The sequence below is a fragment of the Balaenoptera physalus genome, assembly GCF_965194825.1.
Source record: "Balaenoptera physalus genome assembly, chromosome: 19".
Taxonomy (NCBI): domain Eukaryota; kingdom Metazoa; phylum Chordata; class Mammalia; order Artiodactyla; family Balaenopteridae; genus Balaenoptera; species Balaenoptera physalus.
The window spans coordinates 14253731-14278722 of NC_138900.1; the positions used below are offsets into that span (position 1 = coordinate 14253731).

The 24992-nt window shown below is 52.8% G+C and overlaps 1 protein-coding gene across 2 annotated transcripts in view; it reads right to left on the reverse strand.

Annotated features, from left to right (window-relative positions):
• The window catches only part of RYR1 (ryanodine receptor 1), a 116005-nt gene extending 92947 nt beyond the window's left edge, over positions 1-23058 (reverse strand). For both annotated transcript variants that reach the window (XM_082437632.1, XM_082437631.1), the window contains exons 1-21: positions 22869-23058; positions 18037-18156; positions 16820-16924; positions 15698-15772; positions 15530-15608; positions 15079-15191; positions 14672-14765; positions 13404-13497; positions 13178-13252; positions 12529-12685; positions 12224-12388; positions 10250-10371; positions 9603-9798; positions 5912-6047; positions 5734-5829; positions 5529-5647; positions 4583-4716; positions 3862-4103; positions 3143-3335; positions 1941-2157; positions 16-120 (exon numbers count right to left, since the gene is read on the reverse strand). In XM_082437632.1, the coding sequence (XP_082293758.1) occupies positions 16-120; positions 1941-2157; positions 3143-3335; positions 3862-4103; positions 4583-4716; positions 5529-5647; positions 5734-5829; positions 5912-6047; positions 9603-9798; positions 10250-10371; positions 12224-12388; positions 12529-12685; positions 13178-13252; positions 13404-13497; positions 14672-14765; positions 15079-15191; positions 15530-15608; positions 15698-15772; positions 16820-16924; positions 18037-18156; positions 22869-22916 (2685 nt within the window). In that variant the 5' untranslated portion in view covers positions 22917-23058. The remainder of the gene's footprint in view (positions 1-15; positions 121-1940; positions 2158-3142; positions 3336-3861; positions 4104-4582; positions 4717-5528; positions 5648-5733; positions 5830-5911; positions 6048-9602; positions 9799-10249; positions 10372-12223; positions 12389-12528; positions 12686-13177; positions 13253-13403; positions 13498-14671; positions 14766-15078; positions 15192-15529; positions 15609-15697; positions 15773-16819; positions 16925-18036; positions 18157-22868) is intronic.
• Between the last annotated feature and the right edge of the window lie 1934 nt (positions 23059-24992).

Sequence of the window (24992 nt, forward strand, 5' to 3'; positions counted from 1 at the left end):
ACGCAGCCCCCTCACCGGGCCGTAGGTCCAGCCCTGCTCAATGCGAGTCAGCGCCCAGAGCTCATGGATGTTCTCCGCCAGCTTCTCCCGAATACGCTCCAGATGGGGAGGCAGGACAATCTGGGGGCAGGTGACATTGGTGAGGTCCCTGCCTCCCCTCCAGTCTGCGTCGTGACCCCTCTTCCCGAGAACACGTGCGAGCCCTGAACAGTTCCCCAGAGAGCTATTTTGACCTTTCCTACTGCCGAGTCTTGGTCCCCATCACCTCTCTCTGCCTCCAGGGTTGATGTCCGGCTGAGTAAGGACTTAGCAGCCTCAGAATTAAGGAACTATCTGGGAATGGGTCTGTCTCCCCCTGTGGGCTGGGAGCTCCGTGAAGGCAGGGCTGGGGCTGTCTCTGTCTCCAGCATTTTCCCAGCCCTGTCCAGCCCAGAAGGGGATGCTCGTGAAATGTTTGCTGAATGAATGGATGAGTCTCTTTCCTTCTCTGTACGATGAGAATCAGAACAGTATTAACTCATGATACTTACTTTATAAGGGTTCAGTGAAATCATTTACATAAACTACTAAATGTTATATACAGTGGACCCTCAAACAATGTGGGCTTGAACTGCGTGGATTTTTTTTCAATAAACATAAATAGTACCTGTATTTTCATTTTACAGATCTTTAACTAAGTGTGGGGAAAAGCTTGTGTTTGATTAGAGATCACAATATGCGGAATCGAAAGAACTGGGGCTTGAGTCCTGATTCTATCCAAACTATTTTAGTTTCCTGCCCTAGGGTGTGTCATTTACCAATTCCTTTGTTTTTAAGACAGAGAGAGCAGTGCTGGGACTTGCGACTGTGCCGGGGTCGGTGCCCCTAACCCTCTCGCAAAGTTTGTATAAATGCATGGCACGTGGTAGGTGCCTAGTAATATTTATATTGTTGGTGTTCTGCAGGCAGAGATAATGACGGTTGGACCAGGGTGGGATGTGGGGGGAGAAGGGATTGGGAGGAGGCGGAGTGGACAACCCCTGAGGCGACCAGGTGGGTGGCGGAGGGGAAGGGTGACATCCAGGAGGAGGCCCAGGGCTCTGGCCTGGCTACAGGGGGATGGCAAGTTCACCCCTGCAATAACACTACTACCACCAATAATGACAGTAACTCTACTGAGTACTTACTGTTTCCTCAGGACCATGCTAAGCACTTCACATGTATTAATTCATCTAACCTTCACAACAATGCTAGAGGGAGGTTCTCTCGTTCCCCCCTTTTCCTCACAGGTGAGGGAACTGAGGCACAGAGAAGTGAAGCCGCATGCCCACGGTGACATGCTGAAAGTCAAACCCTTGTGATCAGGATCTTAAACAGGACTTATATTCCCTCCTATAGGGACATGCCTGGAGGGAAGGTGGGGAGCTCAGATTGGGATAGGAGGAGTGAGAGAGGCGTGGAATAGAAAAGATGCCCAACAAATTGTGGTGGATAAGATCACAGGCTTTGGGATCAGACTGCCTGGGCTCAAATGCTGTGTGACTTGCACAGGCTGCTTAACCTCTCTGAGCCTCACTTTCCTCAGCTGTATATTGGGGGCAATAATAGTCCTTTTTAGGGAACTCCCTGGCGGTCCAGTGACTAAGACTCCGTGCTTTCACTGCTGAGGGCCCAGGTTCAATTCCTGGTCGGGGAGCTAAGATCCCACAAGCCACTCGGAGCAGCAAATAAATAAATAAATACTTTTAAAAATTAAATAAATAATAGTCCTTTTTTTAGGGGACTATACTGAGGACTCCCTGAAACCGAGATTCTGCCTTGAGAGATTCCTTTGCCTCCTCTCTGCCTCAGTTTCCCCACCTGTTAAACAACAGGGTCCCCAGCTTTCAGCTCAGCTCCCCATCTCCCTGGCTCCTAAGGGAGTCTGCCTCTCCAGGAAACCCTTGCAGAGCAAGCAGTACCTGGACAGTGTCCACAGGGCAGGGCACAAAGTCGGTGTGTGAGAGGCAGCGGCTGGGGCCCACCAGGTGGGGCCCCCGGGGCCCTTCCCGCCGATACTCCTTGATGGGCTCCAGATGGAGTCGCTCTCGCGGGAGCACAGCCTCATGACAAGGGGAATAGCCAGGTGGAGGGAGGAACTTGAATTCGCCATGGCGGCCACCAAGGAGGAACCGCACCCTAGGTGGGAGAGTGGGGGTCACTAGTGAGGGCAGTGTACAGAGGAGAGTCTGTACACAGTTGGGGTAAGGGAGCAATCTTGGGATCAGTGGAAGGTTCTGGGGAGACCTGAGGTCACTGGACAGTCATAGCGTCATGGAGGTCATTTAGGAGTCAGGAAAGTCTAAGGTCAAAGAAAATGTTGGAGGCCAATAGGAATCTTTGGAAAACCAAAAAAGGAAAGTGGGGGTCAGGTCACTGGGGAGTTAATCCAAGATCATGGGAAGGTCCTTTGGAGGAGGTCCTGGATCAACAGAGCATTTAGAGATACCAGAAGGTTTGGGGGAGACCAAGAAGAAGGTCATTTGGAAGTCACTGAGAGTCTGGTGTAACCTTGAGAAAATCATAATCGCCACTGAAATGGTGAGTAAGTCATTCACAGAGCTTGGGGTCACTGGGAAAAGACTGGGCTACTGAGAGGTCTTTGTAATAACTGTGGTCGTTGAGAGGTCACTGGGAAATTATGGAATTATCAGAATATCGTCGGGAGATGCTGGGGTCATAGAGAAGTTGTTAAGAGCATGGAGTCACTGGGAGAGTCCCAGATCACTGGGAGGCTTTGTGGTCATTGGAAGATCACTGTCAGATTCTGGGATCATTTGGAGGTCATTGGAATCCATAGAATCATTGGGAGAGTCAGAGGTCATCTGGGAGGTCACTGGAAGAAACTTATTAATCATTAGAAGGTCATTGTGAAATTTGGGGGACACTTGGAGATTGGGGTGAAGCTGAGGTCATTGGGAGGGTCTGGGTCATTGGGAGGACACTGAGAGTGTCTGCGATCATGTAGAGGTCACTGGGACCTTCATGTAGGGGTCTGGCCCGTCAGTCCTGAGAGAAGGCTGCTGGGTCCTGGCCCCATAGAAGGCCATGGCGTGCTTGCAGAAGCCGTCTCAGGACAGTCCCAGGTCTGGGGACTGGCCAGGGGGCTGGGGCAAGTCCTTACTTGACACCAGCTGAGAAGCTGACAATGGGGAAGAAGAGCCCATCAAGGTTGAAGGCCTCGAAGACACCCTGCACAGGACAGCCATTGATGCGGAAGGAGATGGACGGCACGCTGAGGTCCAGGCAGCAGCTGACCACGTCCTCGGGGGCCAGGAGGTGCTGCCCTGGGGAAGTCACCAGGCGTGGCACGTGTCCTGCACCAGGATCACCAGGGAGAAGTCAGAAGTCAGAGGTCCAATGGAACCAATGGTCTCAAGAGACAAGGGGCAGGTATTAGAGGATCCTATGGGGTCTGGACCTTAGAAACTCTAAGGTCAAATGTTCCTTAGAGATTAGAGGCAGAGGTCAAATTTCCCCTGAGGTTAGGTTCCTGAGAGGTGTGGGGGTCAAAGATTAAAGTCGTCTTGGAGTTAGGATTCTGGAACCTTTGGGGGCATAAGTCAAAGATCAGAGATCATAATAATCGGGGCAGTTTTCTGGGATCTCTAGGGTCAGAGATCTGACATCCTCTGGGGTCAGAGTTCTGGAGGCTATGAAGAAACAGGTTCGAGCCAAGACTCTGAAAGCTCTAGGGTTAGGGTCTTGGGAAATGAGGAGTAAGGGGTCAAAGTTAGCCTGTTTGGGGGGTCAGGATCCCAAGAATCCCAAGGCACGTGGTGAGAGCCTAGAAGCCCTGGGTCAATGGTCAGGGTTGAGGGTCCCCTAGAAGGGTCCAGGTACCTGTCCAGAGATGCAGCCCATCAAAGCCGTAGGAATAGAGGTCATCGCCGACCCCGTTGCCGCCCCAGCCCTCGCCGCCCCCAGGGTATGGGCTGTAGCCCTCAGTGAGGGCCCAGCCCACCCGCAGGTGGGTGGCCTGAGCTGTCAGGAATGGAACCACCTCGTCCACCATCACCTCAAAGTACCACTTGAGGTACTGCGTGGAGCCCTCTGCTCGGCCCACAAAAATGTTGGGGCGGATGCTGTAGGAGAGACAGGACAGGAGAGGAGGATGAAGGAGAGATGGAGAGGAGACCCAGGCCAGTGGGGGGTGGGAGAGGAAGGGAGAAAGACAAAGATATACATACACAAGAAAAACAGAAAAGCAGAGACACAGAAACAGAGAGAGAGAGCAGAGACAGAGACAGAGAGGCATCAAAGGACAGAGAAGAGAGAGATGGGAGAGAGACCGGGAAAAAGAGATGGAGGAGAAAGAGAGAGAGACAGACAGATGAAGACAAAAAGAGCAAACACAGAAAGAAAGAAAGAGGGAGGAAGAGACAGAGGCAGAAATGGAGCAGGGAGAGCGGACAAGAGGAATGAGAAGCCAGGGGTGAGCTGGGGACAGCTGTGGGGACCGGGGTGGGACATGGAGGAAGGCCCATCCACCTGGGTGTGGAGTCTGAGTCAGGGAGGGGATTGAGAGGTTCTGAGTTCTGGGGTCAGGGGTTAGGGGCCAGACCTGGTGACAAAGTTGATGAGGTTTGTCTGCAGCAGAAGCTCGCGGCCAGGGAGCAAGTTCTCAGTGATGAGATCTTGGTTGGAGCGCACGGCCACGCCATTGCACACACACAGGGAACACAGCACATCCAGCACCTGGAGGTCAAGGTCAGAGGTCAGGGTGTGAGGGCACCTGGGCGGGGGGGCGGGGGGCGTTGTCCATGGAAGACCCAGAGTGGGAAACCAGAAGGATGATATGCCAGGATGGGAGATGGAGCTTTTGACTGAGAAGAGGTGGTGAAAGTGGGAGGTCAGGGGTCACAGAGAGAGATCGGGGTCAAAGAGAAACATCAGGCAAGAGGCGGGGGCCGTATGAATTGGAATAAGACATCAGCAATGTAAGAAAAGAGAGACTGAGGAATTCCCTGGCGGTCCAGTGGTCAGGACTCTGAGCTTCCCTGGGTTCGATCGTTGGTTGGGGAACTAAGATCCCACAAGCCACATGGCTTGGCCAAAAAAAAAAAAAAAAGACTGGGGTAAGAGGTCAGAGGTCAGCGGGAAGAGTGAAAGGGTCGGTCAGGGAGAGAGCACAGATGAGGTTTAGATCAGTGGAGGTTGCGAACTTGCGTCTTCAGGGGCCAGGTAGATAATGTAAATATGTGAAGTGGTTAGAAATAATTCAGTGGGAACCAGTAGCACTTGGGGCAAACTGGAGAGTGTCTATGCAGCCCCCCTAAAGGCTACAAAATTAGAAATTGAAAAAATACTTCAAAGAGTTAATGAAGCACATCTGTGGCCCAGAATCCATTTAAGAACCATGAGTTTGAGACCTTTGTGTTGAGACGGAAGCTTGTGGTAGAGGAGTCCAGGTAAGAGATAAGATGGGGAAATGGGGGCAATTTGAGGGCCATGGGGAAAGGTCAGGGTTCAGAACTCAGGGGATAAGAGGTCAGGGATGAGAGGCCAACCTTGTGGTTCCTCCCATGCTTGTCCAGGAGGGAGATGATGGACTTGATGTGGTTCTCCTGGATGATGTTCAGGACCTCGGGACTCTCAATCAGGACACAGTACAGCACCTCCAGGATCCCTGCACACGGATCAGAGTGAGAGGTGAGGCGGCTGCAGCCCTCCCGTCCCCGCAGGTCCCCATCCCCTCCGCCTGGGTTCTCCTACCCGAGGAGGCCTCCAGCCGATCCAGCTTGCTGACCAGCCAATCCAGGTTGTTGGAGAAGAGGGCACAGTTGGCACGATTGCCACGGATCAGAGAGGCTGAGGGTGGAGAGAGGGGTCAGACCCAGTAGGACTGGGAACCTGGGGTGCTCCAGGGGGAGGCAAGTCTGGGGCCCCTCACCCAGGATTTCATAGAGCAGGTTCACAATCTCTTTCCAGGACTCGGCTGCCTCCTCCCCGGCAAATTCGGCAAAGTGGGCAGCAGTGGTGTAAACATTTAGGCGGTCGATGCAGTTCAGGACCAGGGAGAGCATCCCCTGGGGTAGAGAAAACAGGGGGTTTCATCACAGGAATCCCAGGCCCTCCCTTCCTTGCCTTTCTTGGACTTGCTAATTCATATTCCTTCAACAACTAGTGACTGGGTGTTCCCAGGTCTAAACCAGAGCCATCTGTGTGCACCTTCACTCCCAACTCCCTCCTCTCCTCCTCGGCTCTCCAGACCTGGCCTTGTCCCACTCTGCCTCTGTCCCCAACGTAATACATCCCTATTAACATCAGGACTGAATCTGTGCTTCTCCTTCCAGTATTTTCTCTCCTTCCTTTCCACCTCCAAGGACCCTACTCCTGGTCCCACTGGCCCAGCTCACTCTCCACACCAAACATCAGAGAGATTTTTGCCTTCTCTCTCTTTTTTTAAAAAACATTTTACCTTTCATCTTCTTTTATTTTGAATTATAACAGACATACAGAAAAGCACATAAAACATATACAGTCTATTCTTGCTTTTCGCAGTAGTTAGGTTCTGTAAAGTCGCTGTGAGCCTGAGTGAATCCTGAGAACCAAGGCTCCCAGGGGAAACACAGGGGGTTTCTCTGAGTATCTGAGCACAACATTTTCATCAATCAATCAATCAATACACACTCTCGTTTTATGTGCGTTTCTGTTTAAAGACACTAATTTAATAGATGTTGTTGATTCATTAACATTAAACTAACAACCAACAGCACGGTAACTCATGCTTCAGTGAAGCTTTTCTTTAACACATATTTTCTCAGTAAGGCACATCACAGCCTTCTTGCACTTAGGAACACTAGACAGCGCTTCGCCACTGTGCTTAGGGGCCATTTTAATCAGTGAAATTAACAAAAAGCACAAAAATGTGAAAAGTGTGGCACTAAATACACCACGAAAAGGACACTTGCTTACAGGTGAGAGTTGAAATAACAAGGCAGATCGTCGCCTTGTTCAACCTCAACTGGAAACACAACATCAAACGACTTAAATTTTTGGCCTCTCTGCACATGTCCACAAATGACTACAAATATTCTGCAAGCTTTGATTTGGAGGTTACAGATAAATTTTAGCAAGTAGGCATATTTGCAAATACAGAATCTGGAAATAATAAAGATCAAATGTATATGGTTTCACAAATAAATATGAAAGAACACTTGTGTAACCATGACCGAGGTCAAGAACGAGAGCATTGCTAGCCTCCCAGAAATCACCTCGATGCCCCTCCTGTTACACAACCCTCTCTGCTAGGGATAACCGTTATCCTGACTTTTATGGAAATCCTTTCCTTGTTTTTCTATTTTTACTACCTATGCATGCATTCGTAAACAGTCTAGTAAAATTTTGCCTGTTTTTGAACTTGAGATGTACAATAAGTATTCTTCTGCACATGGATTCTTTTGCTCAACATTACTTTAAAAAATATATTTTTTTTCTATTTATTTATTTGGCCGCACTGAGCGGCTTGCAGGATCTCAGTTCCCCGACTAGGGATCGAACCGAGACCTTGGCAGTGAAAGCGGCGCATCCCAACCACTTGACCACCAGGGAATTCTCTCAATATTACGCTTTAAGATTAAGAGCATTGTTTCATGGGGTTGTCATTTGTTCATTTTCATTGCTGAGTAGTATCCATAGCCATCGTACGGATATGCCACATGTGTGGATTCATTCCAGTGGTGGTGGACAACTGGGCTGCTATGATAATTGTCGTATCTGTATCCTGGGCCCGTAGTAAGAGATGCAGTGCATCAACCAGTTGGAGTCACACAGAGTGGCTCTGCCCCTAACTCGTTGTGACTTTCAAAGACCTAACCCTTCTGTGGCTCCCAAACCGCAAGTCCTCACCATGGCCTGGCCTTTGTCACCTCTCTGTGCTCGTCTCCTCCCACTCTTGCCCTAGCTCACCCAGTTCCAGTCATCCCGGCCTCCTTGCTATCCAGGCACACTCCCACTTCATGGTCCGTGTACTTGCTCTATCTCCCCTCTGTCCCTCCCTCAGGTGTACACATGGCTGCCTCTCTTCATTCAGGTGACCCTCCCTGACTACTGTATTTTAAACTGCAATAACCCCAGCACTCCCTACCGCTGCCCTGCTTGCTTTTTTTTTTTTTTTAATATTTATTTATTTATTTATTTGGCTGCGTAGGGTCTTAGTTGCGGAGCCTAGTTGCAGGATCTTTGTTGCAGCATGCAGGATCTTTCGTTGTGGCATGTGGGCTTCTCTCTAGTTTTGGCGTGCGGGCTCCAGAGGGCACAGGCTCAGTAGTTACGGCACGTGGGCTCTAGAGCGCACAGGCTTAGTTGCCCCGCGGCATGTGGGATCTCAGTTCCCCCACCAGGGATCTAACCCGCGTCCCCTGCTTTGGAAGGCGGATTCTTAACCACTGGACCACCAGGGAAGTCCCTGCCCTGCTTTGTTTTTCTCCTTATCATCATCTAATATACCACATAATCCTCCTATTTTATTGCTCATTTATCCTCCCACCCCACGTCAACTCCATAAGGACAGGGATTTTTGTCTGTTTTCTTGACAGCTATATCCCCCCTGGTATATTTGTTCAGCAATGGCTGTTATTTAATCTCTCTGCGCTTCAGTGACCCATCTGTAATATGGGAATTACAATCCCCCATGGGGTTATGGGGAGGATGTCAGGTATATAACACCCATAACACACAGTAAGAGCTAAATTCAAAGTAACAATAACCACTGACATTTATTTAGCATCTACTATGTGCTGTGACTGTTCTAAGCACTTCGCATATACTAATCCCACTCCATTAGTAAGTTTTGTTGTTGTTACTATCGTCATTTCTAGGTCTGCCACCCCCATCACAATGGGAGCCCCCTGGAGAGGAGCGGGGCCAACTTGGAAGACTTTAAATGAACATGCTCCCCAATCACCCTGAGGAGACATCAGACCCCGGACCTTTGTGCAGCCCCAGTCTTCCACCCCTCTCGGCCCCTCGCACTCAGACTCCGTGCTGAGCGGAGGCCACCACGTCTCCTCTCATAACACACAGACCCCCAGGCTCTGACCCAAGCTGAGGTCCCGCCCTACACTATCCTCCCACCCAAAAGCCCACCTCTCTGGCCCTGCCCCCCACCATGCCCCACTCTGGTTCTATCCTCCCACCCCGCAGGCCCTACCCCTACAGACACCGCCCCCTGAGTCTAGTAGCTCAGCCTCGGACTTCTTCCCAGGCCTTGCCTCCACTGGCTTGTCTTGGCCCAGAGCTTACCCTCACCCCGCCCCGTCCTCCCAGGAGAGGGAACAAGTCCTGCCCGCGCCTTCAGGTTCCGGTTCCACCTTGCTCTCACAGGCCCCGCCCCTCATCAAAGCCTCGCCCACCAACCCGCTCCGGACCCGCTTCAAGGCTCCGCCCCCTCGCGTGTCCCCTACGACCCGCCTCCCCGCCCTGTTCACCCAGGCCAGGGCCTTCCTCCTGCCCCTCCTCCTGCCCCTCCACCTGCCCCGCCCCCTCTCAGACCACTTCTTCCCCGGGTCCGGCAGGCTCCGCCCCTCTGAAGACCCCGCCCCCGCGCCCACAGACCCCGCCCTCCCGGGCCGCGGCCGCACCTCCTCCTGGAAGAGGCTCTGGCGGTTGCGCAGGCTGCGCAGCTTGCTCTGCTTCTCCTCATGCTGCAGCTCCTCGGAGGGTGGCTCGAAGTAGCCGATGAGGTCCTGCAGGCTCAGGATGACGCCCTCGAGAGGCAGCGCTGTGCCAGCCGGAGACCCCGAGCCCCTCGGCTTTCCGCTGAAGCTGTCCAGGCCCCTGCGGAGACGGCGCACGTATCAGTGAGGGTCCGGGAACACTGTGAGGGTCCCGCCCCCACCCACCCCCGGTCCCTGCCAGACTCCCACAGACACACCTATTTAACAGAGAGAGAGACTGAGACGCAGAGAGAGAAGGGCATTGATTGGCCCGAGGTGACACAGTGGCCAAGGGCAGAGCTGGGCCTGGCACCCACGCCTGCGTAGGGACAGGTCATGAAAGCAGAGGTCAGGGCTAGGAAGGTCCAGGGTCGAGGGTGTCAGGGGTGTGAAGTCAAAGTCATAGCTGTCGAGGTCAGATTAGGGGTCAAGTATGTAGAGGTCAGGAGTTTGTGTATGTAAGAGGGGTGAATGTCAGAGGTAGAGATTAAATGGTCGGGCGCATGAACACCAGGAGCGTGGGGTCAAGGTGTGGCCTGGCCCCCCAGGGCAGAGCGGGTGGGGTGGCGCACTTGATGAAGTGGTTGTAGAGGCCGCCAGTGCTGTAGATCATGCGGGCGGCCTGGGATTCCTCCTGCTGACAGCGGGTCAGTGACAGAGTATCGTCCATGTGGCCTTCCTGGTGCAGAATGGCCTGACAGTGGTGGGAGAGAGACGTCAGGAGGGGGCTCAGCCACCCAGGGCCATGCTCCCCAGACCTCCACCCAGACTCTAGCCCCCAAATTGCCCCCATCCTCTACGGAATCTCTCTGCCAGCTCCGCCCCCAGTCCCTCTTCATCTGTCCCTGTGTCTTTCATTCTCAACCCCTCTCTTTTCCCCCCCTCTAGGTCTCTCCTCTCACTCTCTGTCTCTGTCCTCTTTGTTTCTGTCTGTCTGTCTTTGTCTCTCTCATGCCTATCCCATGCTCTGTCTCTTTCTCCCTGTCTCTCCCTCTCTGTCTCTATGTCCATCTCTCTCTCTCTACCTCTGTCTTTCTTTCTCTCTTTCTCTGTCCCTCTTTGATTCTCCCTGTCTCTCCCTCTCTGTCTCTCTCTATCTTGTCTGTCTCCAGGCCAGACCCTCTCCATTTGTATCTACTACTGACTTAACATCCCCCCACCAGAAAGCTCTAATGGCACCCCAAACTTAACATGTCCCAGACAGAACGCCTGAACACCTTTCTGGGAGGTGAGACCATCATGGCTGCCGGCTTTCCCCTGAGGTGACCTCCCCAGGACCCCATCCAGTCCAGCAGCTGTAAATACCATCCACCTGCTGACGACTCCCACATTGCCCTCTCTGGCCCAGGCCCCTCTCTACATCCTCTGCTCTTGTATCCAACTTCAGCCTCATTTTTCACAAACAGGTGCCGCCCTAGTCTTCTCACTGATTCACTCAGCAAGTCTATTGAGTGGCTCTGTTCTAGGTACTGGGGCCCGTCCTCCTGAGCTGATACTTGGCTGTGCCTGACTCAGTTAATGGCACTTCCCTCCTTCCAGCTGCTCAGGGCAAAAAAGGACAAAAATCATGGTCTCATTCTCAATTCCTCTCCCTCTCACCCTGATATCCAATCTGTCAGAAAATCCTGTTGGCTCTGCCCTCAGAATACAACCAGACTCTGCCCCCTTTCCTCACTCCACAGTCCCCACCCTGCTGCTGTCCACTGTCATCCTCCCCCTGCACCAGTGCAGACCTGCCCTGGTCTTCCTTCTCCAGCTCTGCCCACCCCCATAGTCTGTTCCCATAAGCAGCTCAAGAACCCTGTGAACCTGAATCAGGTCGCCCCCAGTGCCCTGGCCTGCTCAAGACCATCTTGTGGCTCCATCTCATCCAGAGTAAAAGCCAGGACCCTCCCCAGTGGCCCACAAGGCTCTACCTGACCTCTTCCTGTCCCCTCTCTGTCCTCATCTCCCACGACTCACCCCTCGCTCAGTCTCCTCCAGCCAAACTAGATCTCCTTTCAGTGATTGCAACAGACCAACCTCATCCCAACTTCAGGGCCTTTGCACGTGCTGTTCTCTCTGTCAAAAGTAGCTTTCCCACTGTTTGGTTGTAAAACTGTGTACTTCATTAGAGAGGGTTTAGTCACAGTGTCTGAGCACAGGGAAGGCAGGGAACAGGTTGTATAGCTCACCTATTTGTCCACACATACATCCACAACAACTGGGGTACTCCATAATTGGTTTGGGGTACTCAATAATTGGTTGAATGTTATTCTCAGTCTGTTATTATTCATCTTTTTCTCTCCACCTCTGTCTTTCTTATTTCTGTCTCTCTGTCTCTATCTTTCTCTATTTGTCTGTCTCCATGTCTGTCTATACTTCTCTCTCTCTCTTCATATATGTATTCTTTCTTTTTTCCTGTCTCTCTCAATCTCAGTTTCTCTCTCAGTCTTTGTCTTTCTCTCAATCCCATCCTCAAACTCCTAAAGGCTCAAGCATCATCACCCCCAGTCCCCTTCCTGCCCCAGCCTGTACCCCACCCCTTCCCTCTGCCAGGTGCCCACCTTCTTCTTGAGCACGCCGAGCCGCAGGGCCTTGGGGTCCGAGGCAGCATAGGTGAGCCACAGGCCTGAGGCCACGTGCTGCACAAAGCACAGTGACTCCCCATATTTGATTTCAGGGGGGCCCATGCCCTCCACATCCCGCTTGGGGGCCGTATCCAGCTTCTCCTACAGGGGCAGGGGACAGAGGTCAGCCTCCTCTGCTTGTGCATTTAATGGGGGAGCCCCCCCAAGATACTGCAGAGTGGTGGGGGGCTGGGGCGGGATTTGGGGCTCCAGCTGAGGGAGGGTGTCCTGACCCCACCGACCTTGGAGATTCGGAAGCAGAAGGAAGTGGCCTTGGTGTGGGCCTTGCTGGCGTCAACCACCACTAGGCCCTGGTCCTCAATGAGCGCCAAGTACCGCCCGGTGGTGACATGCCGGATGCGGAGTGGCTGTCCCCAGCGCAGGTGGCTCCCACTCCAGCTGCAGAGGGTGAGGACGAGGGAGAGGTCAGAGGCCCCCCAGTTCTCCCATGGACACCATAGTCTTGGTTGAAACCTCCTCAAGCCCTCAGCCCTGTTCCAGGGTGCCCAAATCTTCCTTGGAGCCCTCAAACCCTTCTTAGGACCCCCAGCCTTCCTTTAAGAACCCCAATCTTCTCTCAGGCCCTCACCACTTCCTCAGGGCTGCCCAGATGATTTCAGTGTCTCCAGTTTTCCCAGATCTGTCATTTTCTCCCCTCCTTTCCCCACAGTTTCACTCGAGACCCTGATCTCTCCCTCAGGAACCTCCACTACCCCCAAGACCTCTTTTTCCTCCAGGATTCTAGAACCCTGAGGACCTTCATTGCTCTCTTAGGCTCCCCAGATTTTCCCTCAAAACCCTCCAGTCTCTTCCTCAGTTCTTCCTTCAAGACACTCTTCTCCTCCCAGGGCCCCCAGGAACCCCTAGCCCCTCCCCCAGCCTGCCCCCTACCTGATCCTCAGTGGCTCCAGCCTCCAGAGGGAGCGGGCGTGGGTGCACACAGATCCCCCCTCATAGTAGACAAGTCTGGGTACATGGAAGAGGGTGAGGTCAAGAGTTCAGGCTCCAGCCCCCCAGAATCTGATCCCTAATCCTAGGGTTCCAGGCCCCGCTAGCCAACCTTTGCCATCCCCCTTCTGGTCCGAAGACACCAGACCCTCTTGCCCCAAGCCCAGACCTGCGCTGGTCATCACTGTCAGCAGGGGAAATGGTCAGACATTCATCCATGTGTCCATGAAAGAGGCGGAGCACGTGGCCCCCGGTCACATAGCCTGGACAGGAGCAAAGGAAAGTGGTCATCGGGAAGCTGGAGCCCCAGAAAGGCCTGGGAGCCATAGTGGAGTTTGCAGGCCCTGCTTCTGCCCTGTGGGAAGCTGGGGGCTGGGTTTGGGGAATCTGCAGATGGAGATCTGAGTTTCAGGGTACAAAGTGGTAGTCTGAGATTTGGGCTCAGACTGAGGCCTGAAGTAGGGGCATGAGATTTGGGGTCTGAGGTTGGGGATCTAATGTTGGGGGTCTGGGTGTGCGGGGCTGAGGTTGGGAGGTTTGTGGGTCTGGGGTTGAAAGGTCTCAGTCTGGATTGTCGAGGTTGGGTTCAGAGAATGTCATTAGAGATTTGGGTCTAATGTTCCCTGATTCTGAGGTGTGAGTTCCAGGGCTTGATATGGGGGTCTGGGTTTAGAGGTAGGATGGTTGGGTCTGAAGTCAGGGTCTGAATTTTGAGTGTTATTTTGGAGGTCTGAGGCTGGTATCTGAGGTTTGAGGTCTGAGGTTTGGAAGGCTTAGCTCTGGGGTCTGAGTCCGGGGAGATGTGAGCTTTGTAGTTAGAAGTTGGTGGGTCTGAGTTTCAGGGTCTGAGATTAAGGCCTGAGTTTCGAGATCTGTGGCTTGAGTCTCAGCTTGGGTCTGGCTTAGGGCTCTGAGGTTTGGGGTGTGAGAATTGGGTTCAAAGTTTTGGGTTCATGCTTTAGGGTCTCAGCATGTGGGTCTGAAAACTGGGAGATGATTTTGGAGATTTGAGGTTAAAGTTGGAGGTGTGAAGTTGATTGGCTGAGGTTTGGGGTCTGAATTAGTGTTCTTAGTTTGGGGATCTGAGTTTGAATTTGGGGGGCTGGTTTTGGGGGGCTGAGGTCGCATGTGCTTGTCATCTGAGGCTTGGGGTCTGAGGGATAAGCTACAAATTCGATGTTCTAAGCTTTGGGTCTGAGTTTAGGGGTCTGACCTCCAGGACCTGAGTTTGGCATGTGAGCTTTGGGGTCTGAATTCGGAGTCTGATACTGAGTTTTAGCTTTTGAGGTCTGAGCTCTAGGGTTCCAGATTGGTGGTCAGTTGGAGATCTAAGTGTGAGGTTCATAATTTGGAGATCTTGGTTTGGGGTCTGAGGGGCAATGTTGAAGGTCTGTTTTGGGGGTCTTAGGTTAGGGGTCAGAGGTCTGGGGTCCTCACCCTCTTCGCAGCCGGAGCAGATGGGGTTCATGTTCCACAGTGTCTGCATGAAGGAGGCGTCAACCTGGAGCTCCCCACTGGCCGTCGACAGGTGCTGGGGGCAACCAGGATGTGGTGGTCAGAGGTAATGGGGGGTGAGCAATAGTTCCAGAGTGAGTCAGAAACCAAGAGTGGAAGCCAGGAAACCGGCAGACAGGAGGCCAAAAATTAGAGGTCACAGATCAAGAAACCGAGATCAAGTCAGGAAATGGGGCGTCAGAAACCAGAAATTGGATGGAAACTGGAAATTGGGAGTCAGGACGTTGGGGCCAGAGACCAGGCAAAGCAATGAGGAGGAGACGGGGTGGATCCCGTGTGCCCCCAGCCCCGGGGGCAGTAGGAGCTGTGGTGAGGGAGGTGCTACTCACCAGGTAGCGCTCAGAGGAGACGCTGACGAGGATGAGGTCATCCCCAACTCGGACCTTCTCTCCTTCCGACCTCTGCTTGGAGGCCGGGTGTGTCGTCCACCAACAAGCCTCTCCTGTGGGTGGGGGCGGGGTGAGGGCTGCCCAGAACACTCTTCCCCAAGGCATTCCCAGCCACGGAGCCTCCCCAGCCCTCCGTCCCAAGCTCTCCTCTTACTGCCCCCAACTCTCTGCCTCACAGTCCCCCGTTCCTGTCCTCAGACTCTCTGCCTGCTTGCCCGAGTCTCTCTGTCCAGAATGCGTTCATCCACACCCCCAGACTCTCAGCCCCAAAGCCCCCCACCTTTGCCCCTGGAACACCCCCATGCCCGCTCCCGGGGTTCTGCAGACCTCCTGCATCCCAACTCCCTGCCTGCGGTGTCCCCATCGTACCCCCTCCCTCCAGCCCCTGCACCTATTGCATCCTCCTGCAGTCCCACGTCGAAGGCCAGCTTGTCAGTCATGGAGCGGGAGGTGGTGAGGCAGCTCAGGTACTAGGGTTGTAGGGGGGAGTCAGCCACCTGGCGGGCATTGCACTCCCTGGCCCCTGCCCCCGCCCCTGGCCCCTCCCGGACGCACTTACCATGCCACTGTGCGAGTGCCGGAGCAGGATGGCATGGCCATACAGGAGTGTCCTGTGTCCCCCACCTTGGGATGACTGCAGGGGGCAGGGGAGGACACAGAGTGAGAATAGACCCCCCTGAAACATCTGGCCTATCTCAGGTGGGAATACACTTCCCAGAAGACACCATGCTCAGGCCTGGATGCGAAGAAGCCTCAGCTCAGACCCACAACAGAGTCTCTGCCTCAGTTTCCCTGCTTCCTGGGAAAGCAAGGTCTGTGTCTCTGAGAAGCCTGTGGATGGGGTGTTTTCTATTCCCCAAAGCCCACTCTGTCCTCCTTCAACCTGTTAACTAGGCCCCAAAGTCACTCAGGGGGCTGAACCCCTCTTCCAGAGGTTCAGATACCTGGGGTCACTCAGGGAAGCCCTCGTATCTCGTGTTCCACAGACTTCAGCCCCCTCTGCTGTCACCTGTCATAGCACAGCTGTACACCGGTACTGTCCTACCAGTTGTTAAACATTGGAGCATCACCCGCAGGGACCTGCCCTGTGCTGCCACACACCCCCGGGCCCAAGGAGACTCAGCGCCTCTTGGGAGTGGGTGGGTACACCCAGCACTCGACGGCATCATGCCCCCCATCCCAGCTCTCACATGCCCATGCTCTGAGGGGACCATGTGATGGGGCCACATGATCACATGGCGGACCCACTCCTGGACCGGAGGGGACTCACACTTGGGATGGAGGGAGGTGATGAGGGGAGAGGTCCCATGCAGAGAAGAGCTAGGAGGGTTGGAGGAAAGGATGGAAAAGAGGAGAAAGGAGCAGGTGGGAGAACAGGGGCTCAAAAGCCCCCACCCTCTTCCTTCCTGCCTGCCTGGCCTGTTCTGGGTTCCACAGACCCTGACAACCGGGGTGGGGAAGACTCCCCAGCCCCTGTGTGCAGGATGTGGACCCAACAGGCCCACCTGGGGTCAGGAGAGGTGGCAAGGACAGATGACACCCAAGGCCAGACCTACCCACTTATCCAAATTGAGGGCCTGTTGGGGGGCAGGGCAGAGAGAGGAAGAAGAACAGATGGTAAATGACCCCCAGGTCCTCCCACCCGTCCCTGCCACCCATCGCACCTGGGTGGGAGCCTCACCTCCACGCCGGCCTCCACGGTGTTGGCCAGCATCTCCTGCAGGGCTCGGACGGACAGGGACTGCTCCAGGACGAAGCAACAGATGGCCAGATCGGGGGGCACATTCTGGGGGGTGGGGAGATGTGAATGGGGGACCTGAAGGCTCCAGAGCGCTGGTGCACGCCCTGCCCCTAGTCTAAATACCTACACCCCTTAGAGACCCAGAGCCGACCCCAACCCTCCAAGAAGCCCTGCCCTCTGCCTCCCGCTTCAAACACCCTGAATTCGCACCAACATCCCAGAAAACACCTCTGCCTCCTCCCTCTACCCCACCCGAACCTCACAGAAGTTTCCACACCACACCTAATCCCATAGGAAGCCTCAGCCCCTGTCAGACACATTCCACCCATCCAGCTCCGGGAGCCTCCTCCTTGCCCTCCCGGCAGAAAACCCAAAATCTCTCCAACCCCAAAGGAAGCCCCAGCTCCCGCTGTCACAAGCAGACAGTCCCAGCTCCTGCCCTCTCCCTCAGACACCTGTGAACACTGCTTCAAAGTCCCAGGGGCAAGGTCCCACCTCACACCTCCCGCCTCAGTCTCCCACCCAGGCACCTGAAGCACTTAGACACCCTCCCCCTTGGACCCAAGACTCTCTGCCCACCTCAGGCCCCTGGCCTCTTCCCCCATCAAACTCCAGGTCTCCTCCCTCTCCCAGCCTCCACCGCATCCCCCCAGGTCACCTCCTCCCACAGACCCTGAGTTCACCTCAGGCTCAGACCCCAGGCTCCCTCCACCTCTCAGCCTCCAACCCCCTCCCCAGTCAGCCCCCTGCTGGCACCCCTGACCCTCCAGGCTGTTCTGCTTTGGATTGAAGACCCTCTGCCCCCTCAGACACCTGCCTCCTAAGACCCCCTGCCCCTCCCTCCTCAGACCTCCACCTCCACCCACCTCAGACCTCTGCCCCTTTCCCTCGTAAGCCCCCTCCCATTTTCTCTCCTATCAGCACCCCCTTCAGATCCCCTCTTCTTTGAACTCAAGACCTTCTATCTCCTTAGACCCCCTCCCTCTTCCCCCAGGACCCCAGCTCCCCTCCTCAGACCTCCAGCCCCCTTTCCCTCTTAGCCCCCCTCCCTATTCCCCCTCCTGTCAGCATCCCCTCTCCAGAATCCCAGACGCCTCTTCTTTGGGCCCCAGGCTCTCTGCCCCTCAGACCCCCTCTTCCTTCCGTCCTGCACAGACCTGGGCATTGCTGGTGGGCTCCAGGAAGCAGAGGCGGTTGCCAAAGCCCTCGGCAGCCAGGCAGAGCTTGAGCTGCTCCTTGAGCACCATGGCGCTGCACTGCAGGACCATCTCGTCGTCCTGGGGACGGGCAGAGGGTCAGGGTGGGCGCCCGCATCCCACCCGCATCCCGCAGACACTGTACCATGGGCCACCCACCTGGCCCTTCTCCTCGTGAAAAAGATGTGACTAATAATAGCCACCCTCGCCATTTATCAAGTAGGGGCCCGTGCTGAGCACTGTACATGCTTCTAATGCCCCCATGAGATCCAAGCCAGTGGCATCCCCACGTTCAAATGGGGAAACCGAGGCTCAGTGAGGGGACGTGGCTTGTCCAAGGCCACACGGCTGATAAGAGAAGCAGCTGGGATCTGAACCCCAGTCCAACTGACTCCAGAGGACTCCCAGGTGGGGGTCCACAGGGTGAGTCACTGGAGGGTGGAAGATATGAGCGCCTCAAGTTAAATGGCTTTTAAGTTCAGCCTTATCTAATTATTCTTTTGTGTGTTATTTTAATAGTAGCTATCATTTAAGGAGTGCTGTCTAATGACTCCTGAATGCAGTGCCAGAGTCTGGACTGGATGCTGGATGGAGGGGAAATGTCATAAAAGATGGTATAGAGACAAGTGGTGAAAGGTGAAACAGACTGAATTAGATGATGGTATCATAGCCATACGAAATCTCCTGATTTTGATAACCGTGCTGTGGTTTTGTGAGAGACATCCCTTGTTTTTTTAGGAAACAGACACTGAAGGATTTGGGGGTTAAGGGTATCATGTCCACAGCTTACTCTCAAACAGCTTAGGAAAAAAATAGGGAGAGAGAGGGAGGGAGAGATGGAGGGAATGATAAAGCAGACATGCTACATCCTAACATTTGGGGGAAATGACTGAAGGCCGCATGGGAGTTCTCCGAGCTAACCTTGCAACTTTTCTCTAAGTTTGAAATAATCTCGAGGGTATAAATTAAAATTTTAAGTAAAATAAACAACCTTCTGAGGTAAGTCCTAGTATGTGAACCTGTGGAAACAGAGGCCTAGAGAGGTGAAGTGATTCGCCTGAGGTCACACAGCCGGCGCAGCTTGTGGGATCTTAGTTTCCCTTGTGGGGTCTTAGTTTCCCGACCAGGGATCGAACCCGCACCCCCTGCAGTGGAAGTGTGGAGTCCTAAACACTGGACCACCAGGGAAGTCCCAATATGCCACTTTTAGAACGTTAGACCACCTCTTGATATGTTAGTAGAATAGCCCATATTACATTCATTACTAATATAAATGTATGTGGGGGCGTGCTCAACATTTTTACTGATAGAGGTTTCAATCAAAATTGATGGGAAAAAAAACAGATGGAGACGCAGTGTTTAACCACAGTTAAGACAGTGATTATTCCATTTTACAGCAAAGGAAACAGGTTCAAGGAGGCTAGGCGTTCTGCCTGAAGTCACACAGACTCCAGCCCTTCCAGCAAATCCTGGGCTTCACCCCACACAGGCAGCCCTCATTCTTTCTGTCAGCCTGGGAGGAGGGAGAGAGATTCATCCTGTTGGCCGGAGGCCCCAGGACTGCTCTGTCCTATTACCCACAACTCCGACATCTTGGCATATGCCATGTATTCATACAGCTTGCATTTATTAAGTACATACTCTCTGCTAGACCTCATGCTCAGGGCTTTACATTCATCTAATAGACACTGATTAAGCATCTGCCATGTGCCAGGCACTGATCTAGGCACTGGATATAGAGCAGCGAATAAAGCAGACAAATTCCCTGTCCTTGTGGAGCTGACATCCTTGTGGGGGGAAATGCAATGAACAGGTGAATCAGTTTATAATGTTAATTTCAGTGATAAGTGTTATGGAAAAAATAACCCAGGGTGATATAAGAGAGTGGCTTTTGGGGTAGAGATGACATCAGTGAGGGGGGTGAAGTGACAGCCTCTCCAAGGAGGTGACATTTGAGCTGAGCCTTGTCTGAATAACAAGAAAGAATCAGGCCTGATCATCTCTGGAGGAAGAAAGTTCCCGGAAGAGGAGTTGGCCTGTGCAAAGGCCTGGGGCCGTGGGTATTCAGAAAAAGCAAGGGAGACAGCCTGGCGCTGCTGCCATCAGGAGCAAGGGAGAAAGTGGGAGGAGACGAGCCCAGAGAGATATTTGCATGGACCCACTGAATCCTTATGGTACATATTTTTGTCCCCATTTTCCAGATTGGGAAATTGAGGCTCAGAGAGAAAAATAAAAATCACTTGCCCAAAGTTAGGAAGCAGGCAAATGGCAAAACCAAGATATAAACTAGGGACAGGGAGCCTAATCCCTACACCAATGATTCTCTAACTTTCTCCTGCATCAGAATGAAGGGGGGTAGCCTGGTTAAAAATGCAACTTCCTTGCTGCCCCAGTCTCCCCCTCAACACCAAGAGCCTGATTCAGTAGATCTGGGGTCAGCAGGGAATCTGGACCATTAACCAGCCCCCAGGAGGTTTTGACATGGGCCATGCTTTGAGGAACCCCAGCCTGGGCAGGGCTGGATGTTGCCACCCATCAAAAGGAAATGAAATGAACTTGGGGGCCATGCCCATCATGCTTAAAAAGTGAAATAAAAGTAGAGCAAGAACAGAAAATAGCAGCATGCCCCTTGTGTTCTAAGGGCTACCTACATTTTATGAAACTTGTTTCAGTTAAAAATAGTTGTGTGCTAATGCACCTAATTTGAGCATAATAGCATGAATTGGAGGCAACCCAAATGTCCATCAGCAGATGAACTGATAAAAAAATTGTAGCATATTCACACAATGGAATACTACTTAGCAACAAAAAGAAATGAATTCTTGATACACACTACATGGATTAATGTCAAAAATGTTACAGTGTGCAAAAGAAGCAAGACAAATGAGCATATATTTTATATGAAACACTAGTTAGTGACTTATGGAATCTATGTTGACATAAAGCAGATGGGCAGGGTGATTACTGCAAAGAGCCAAAGGGAACTTTCTGGGGTAAAGGAAATGTTCTATTGATTATGATAGTGGTTACATGGGTGTGTACAGCTTGTCAGCTGTAACACCTAAAAGGGGTACAATTTATTGCATGTCAATTATAGCTCAATAAAGTTGACTTTTTATAACGTATGTGAATATATGCATGTACTGGGTTGCAATATAAAATATATTTCTTACCAGTGGGATGAGATCCAAAAAGTTTGAGAAAACCACCACACAACCTCAGTAAAGTTCAGGAAAATGGACCCAGTCTGGGGCCAAGAGATGCCAAGGCCAGGCCTCCAGAATCCAACACTGGCTAGCCAGGCAAGTCTGAGCCCAGTTTTCCTCTTATGAAAGCAGGAGGGCTGGCCCCCAGGGGCATCCAGAGATGACACTTCCTGGCCTTAACCTTGGTCATTGACTCCCACTCAGGCCTCAGTTTCCCTCAAAACTCCCGGGGAGATAAAGATAGGGCCCTACCTCAGAAGATAGGGCAGCGAGGATATAATTAGATGCCTCAGGAGGCTGAGGCCCTGGGCATGGGGCCTGACGTAGAGTGGCGGCTCAGGGGCTCAAGGCCATGGCCACGGTCTTATTAGGGCTGGGGAGGAGGAGAGAGCCCAACCCATGGTGTCTGCGAAGGAACTGGAGCCAGTGCAAGAGTCTAGGGTGAAGCTAGGCCTCCTCCCATGGCCGAATGTCCAGCTGTCCCTATCCTTCACTACCAGCCCCAGCTGTTCATTCCTCCCTCCCAGGAAACCAGAGTCGGCTCACCAGGGTCCTATTCTGGGGCCGGAATGCTGTGTCAGCATTTCCCAGGGCCTGGAGGGGGTGGGGAGGGGCTAGTGCAGGATCAGCAAGACCTGGCCTGGAAGAGAGAATATCTCCTCCCATATTCACAGCCCCACACCCGGTAGAACCACTGGGAGGGAAAAGTGGGAAGGAGTTCGAGATGGGCAGCCCCTCCCCCCATCCTCTCCCTGTCCCCCGCCCAGGCCCCAGAAAAGCGGACTATTCTGGGAGGGACACCTGTTGTTCCAATTCCCATCCCTGCCCCCCACCAGCCGAGGGTCAGAGATGCAGAGAGAGACAGAGTTGAAGACACAGTGAGAAACACAGAGGGCCTGAAGCCGAAGAACAAAGCCAGAGACAGAGACAGGGAGACAGAGATGGAAAGAGACAGAGACACAGACAACCCAAAGAGACAGATAGGGAGAGACACCAGCCAGAGACCATTAGCAGCCATATCTGACCCTCCTCCCCAAAACCAAGTGGGGGAAGAAAGAAGACCCAGAAACAGGGGGACCCTCAGGAGACCCTCAAGGGCTGGGAGTTCAAAGGAGTTGTGTCCTTCAGCCCACCACAGCCCTCTTCCCAAGAATTTAAATAGGTCAGAGTCTGGAGCAAAAAGAGAGAATTAGGGCTAAGTGGGGGGTGGGGGAGGGGGACAGCTAAATTAAGCTGCGGAATTAGAACCACCTTCCCCAAGCGCCTGCTTCCAGAGTGGCGGGAGGGGGTGCTCTCCCAGCGGCCCCCTTCTCTGGGACAAATCGCTAGTGTCAGAAGAGAGGGTGGAGGAGGGAGGATCCTCCCCCCCATCCTGTAGCCCCAGATTCTGCTAATTCTCTGACGAGAAAGATGGGGGAGACTAAGAGAGACAAAAACGGAGAAAGACGGAGTGACAGTCACCCAAAGGGACAGGGGCGAGACCCCAGAGTCTCAGAGACCACCAGCAACCAGGACAAAGACATCGGAGACAGAGAGACACTCAGACCAGAGAGATAGTCCCAGAGACTCCAACACAGAGATACGCACCGTCCGCAGAAACTGGACCTCATCCTCGCCCTCTCCTCCGTCACCCATGATGTCGAGGCCAGAGGTGCTGGGGCTGAGGTCGGTGACTAAGAGGAGGGGGCCGAAGGCTGGACGGGTGGGCCTGGGGTGAGTTGGGGTCGGAGACCTCTGCGGACGCCAGAGGCACCCGCGGCGTAGATGGAACTGCGTGGAGGACTCGCGTGCTGGACAGAGCTGGGAGGAGGTCCCCGCCCCCGGGTCCCCATTGGAGCAGGACGGCCAAGGCCTCGCCCCTTTGACGGAGCGCCGCCTACAAACCCCAAACCTTGGCCAAAGGTGCGCTTGGGGTGGGGGGGGGGTGGGGCTTGGGGGAGTGTCTTTAAGGCAGCTACCCTCTCTCCCCCTTCGTGATAAGGAAGGTGCCATCATTCTATTTCACAGAGAGCAAACTGAGGCTCTGAATGGGGAAGCCCCTGCTTGATGTCATACAGCAGAGGGGATGCGCACTAGGTCTCCTGGCTTTAAGAAGCACCATACACAGTGATTAAAAATATGGACTCTGGGGGCTTCCCTGGTGGCGCAATGGTTGAGAGTCTGCCTGCCAGTGCAGGGGACACGGGTTCGAGCCCTGGTCTGGGAGGATCCCACATGCCGCGGAGCGACTAGGCCCGTGAGCCACAATTACTGAGCTTGCGCGTCTGGAGCCTGTGCTCCGCAACGAGAGAGGCCGCGATGGTGAGAGACCCGCGCACCGCGATGAAGAGTGGACCCCACTTGCCGCAACTGGGGAAGGCCCTCGCACAGAAGCGGAGACCCAGCACAGCCAAAAATAAATGAATGAATAAAAATTTTAAAAAAAACCAAAAAACCTTCCAAAGGCTTCTCATCACACTTGGAATAAAAAAAGCCAGAAATCTAAAAAAAAAAAATATGGACTCTGAGACAGACTGGATCCAAATCCCTGTCTTGCCACTCCTTTGTGTGACCTTGAACAAGTCACTTCGCCTCTCTGTGCCTCAGTTTCCTCAACTGGTAAGAAGGATATTAATAGTACCTACCTCACAGGGCTGCTGCAAGGATTAAATTAGATTATTTGCAGCACTTAAAACTGTACCAATACAGATGCAGCCACTGTGGAAAACAGTATGGAAGTTTCTCAAAAAAACTAAAAATAGAACTACCACATGACCCAGCAATTCCACTCCTGGGTATGTATCCGAAAAAAAAAAAAAAAAAAAAACCCAAAACACTAATTCAAATAGATACATGCATCCAATATTCATAGCAGCATTATTTACAATTGCCAAGAGATGGAAGCATCCTAAATGTCCATCAACAGATGAATGTATAGAGAAGATGTGGTACATATACACAATGGAATACTACTCATAAATAAAGAACGAAATTTTGCCCTTTGCAGCAACATGGATGGACTTGCAGGGCATTACGCTGAGTGAAATAAATCAGACAGAGAAAGACAAATACTGTATGATATCACTTACATGTGGAATCTAAGAAATACAACAAACTAGTGAATATAACAGAAAAGAAGCAGATTCACAGATATAGAGAACAAATTAGTGGTTACCAGTGGGGGCGGCGGGGGGCGGGGAAGGAGCCATAAAGGGGAGGGGGAGTGGGAGGTACAAACTACTGGGAGTAAGATAGGCTCAAGGACATATTGTACAACACGGGGAATATAGCCAATATTTTGTAATAACTGTAAATGAAAAGTAACCTTTAAAAATTGTATTTAAAAACTACCTATACAGGGCTTCCCTGGTGGCGCAGTGGTTAAGAATCCGCCTGCCAATGCAGGGTACACGGGTTCGAGCCCTGGTCTGGGAAGATCCCACATGTCGCGGAGCAACTATGCCCGTGAGCCATAACAACTGAGTCTGCGCTCTAGAGCCCGTGCTCCGCAACAAGAGAAGCCACCGCAATGAGAAGCCCGCGCTCCGCAACGAAGAGTAGACCCCGCTCGCCGAAACTAGAGAAAGCCTGCGTAGAGCAACAAAAGCCCAACGCAGCCCAAAATAAATTAATTAATTAATTAATTAATAATAAAAAAAAACACTACCTATACATAGAAAATGTTAAGTAAGTGCTGCTAGCATCATCATGGTCTTCGTCATCATCATCATT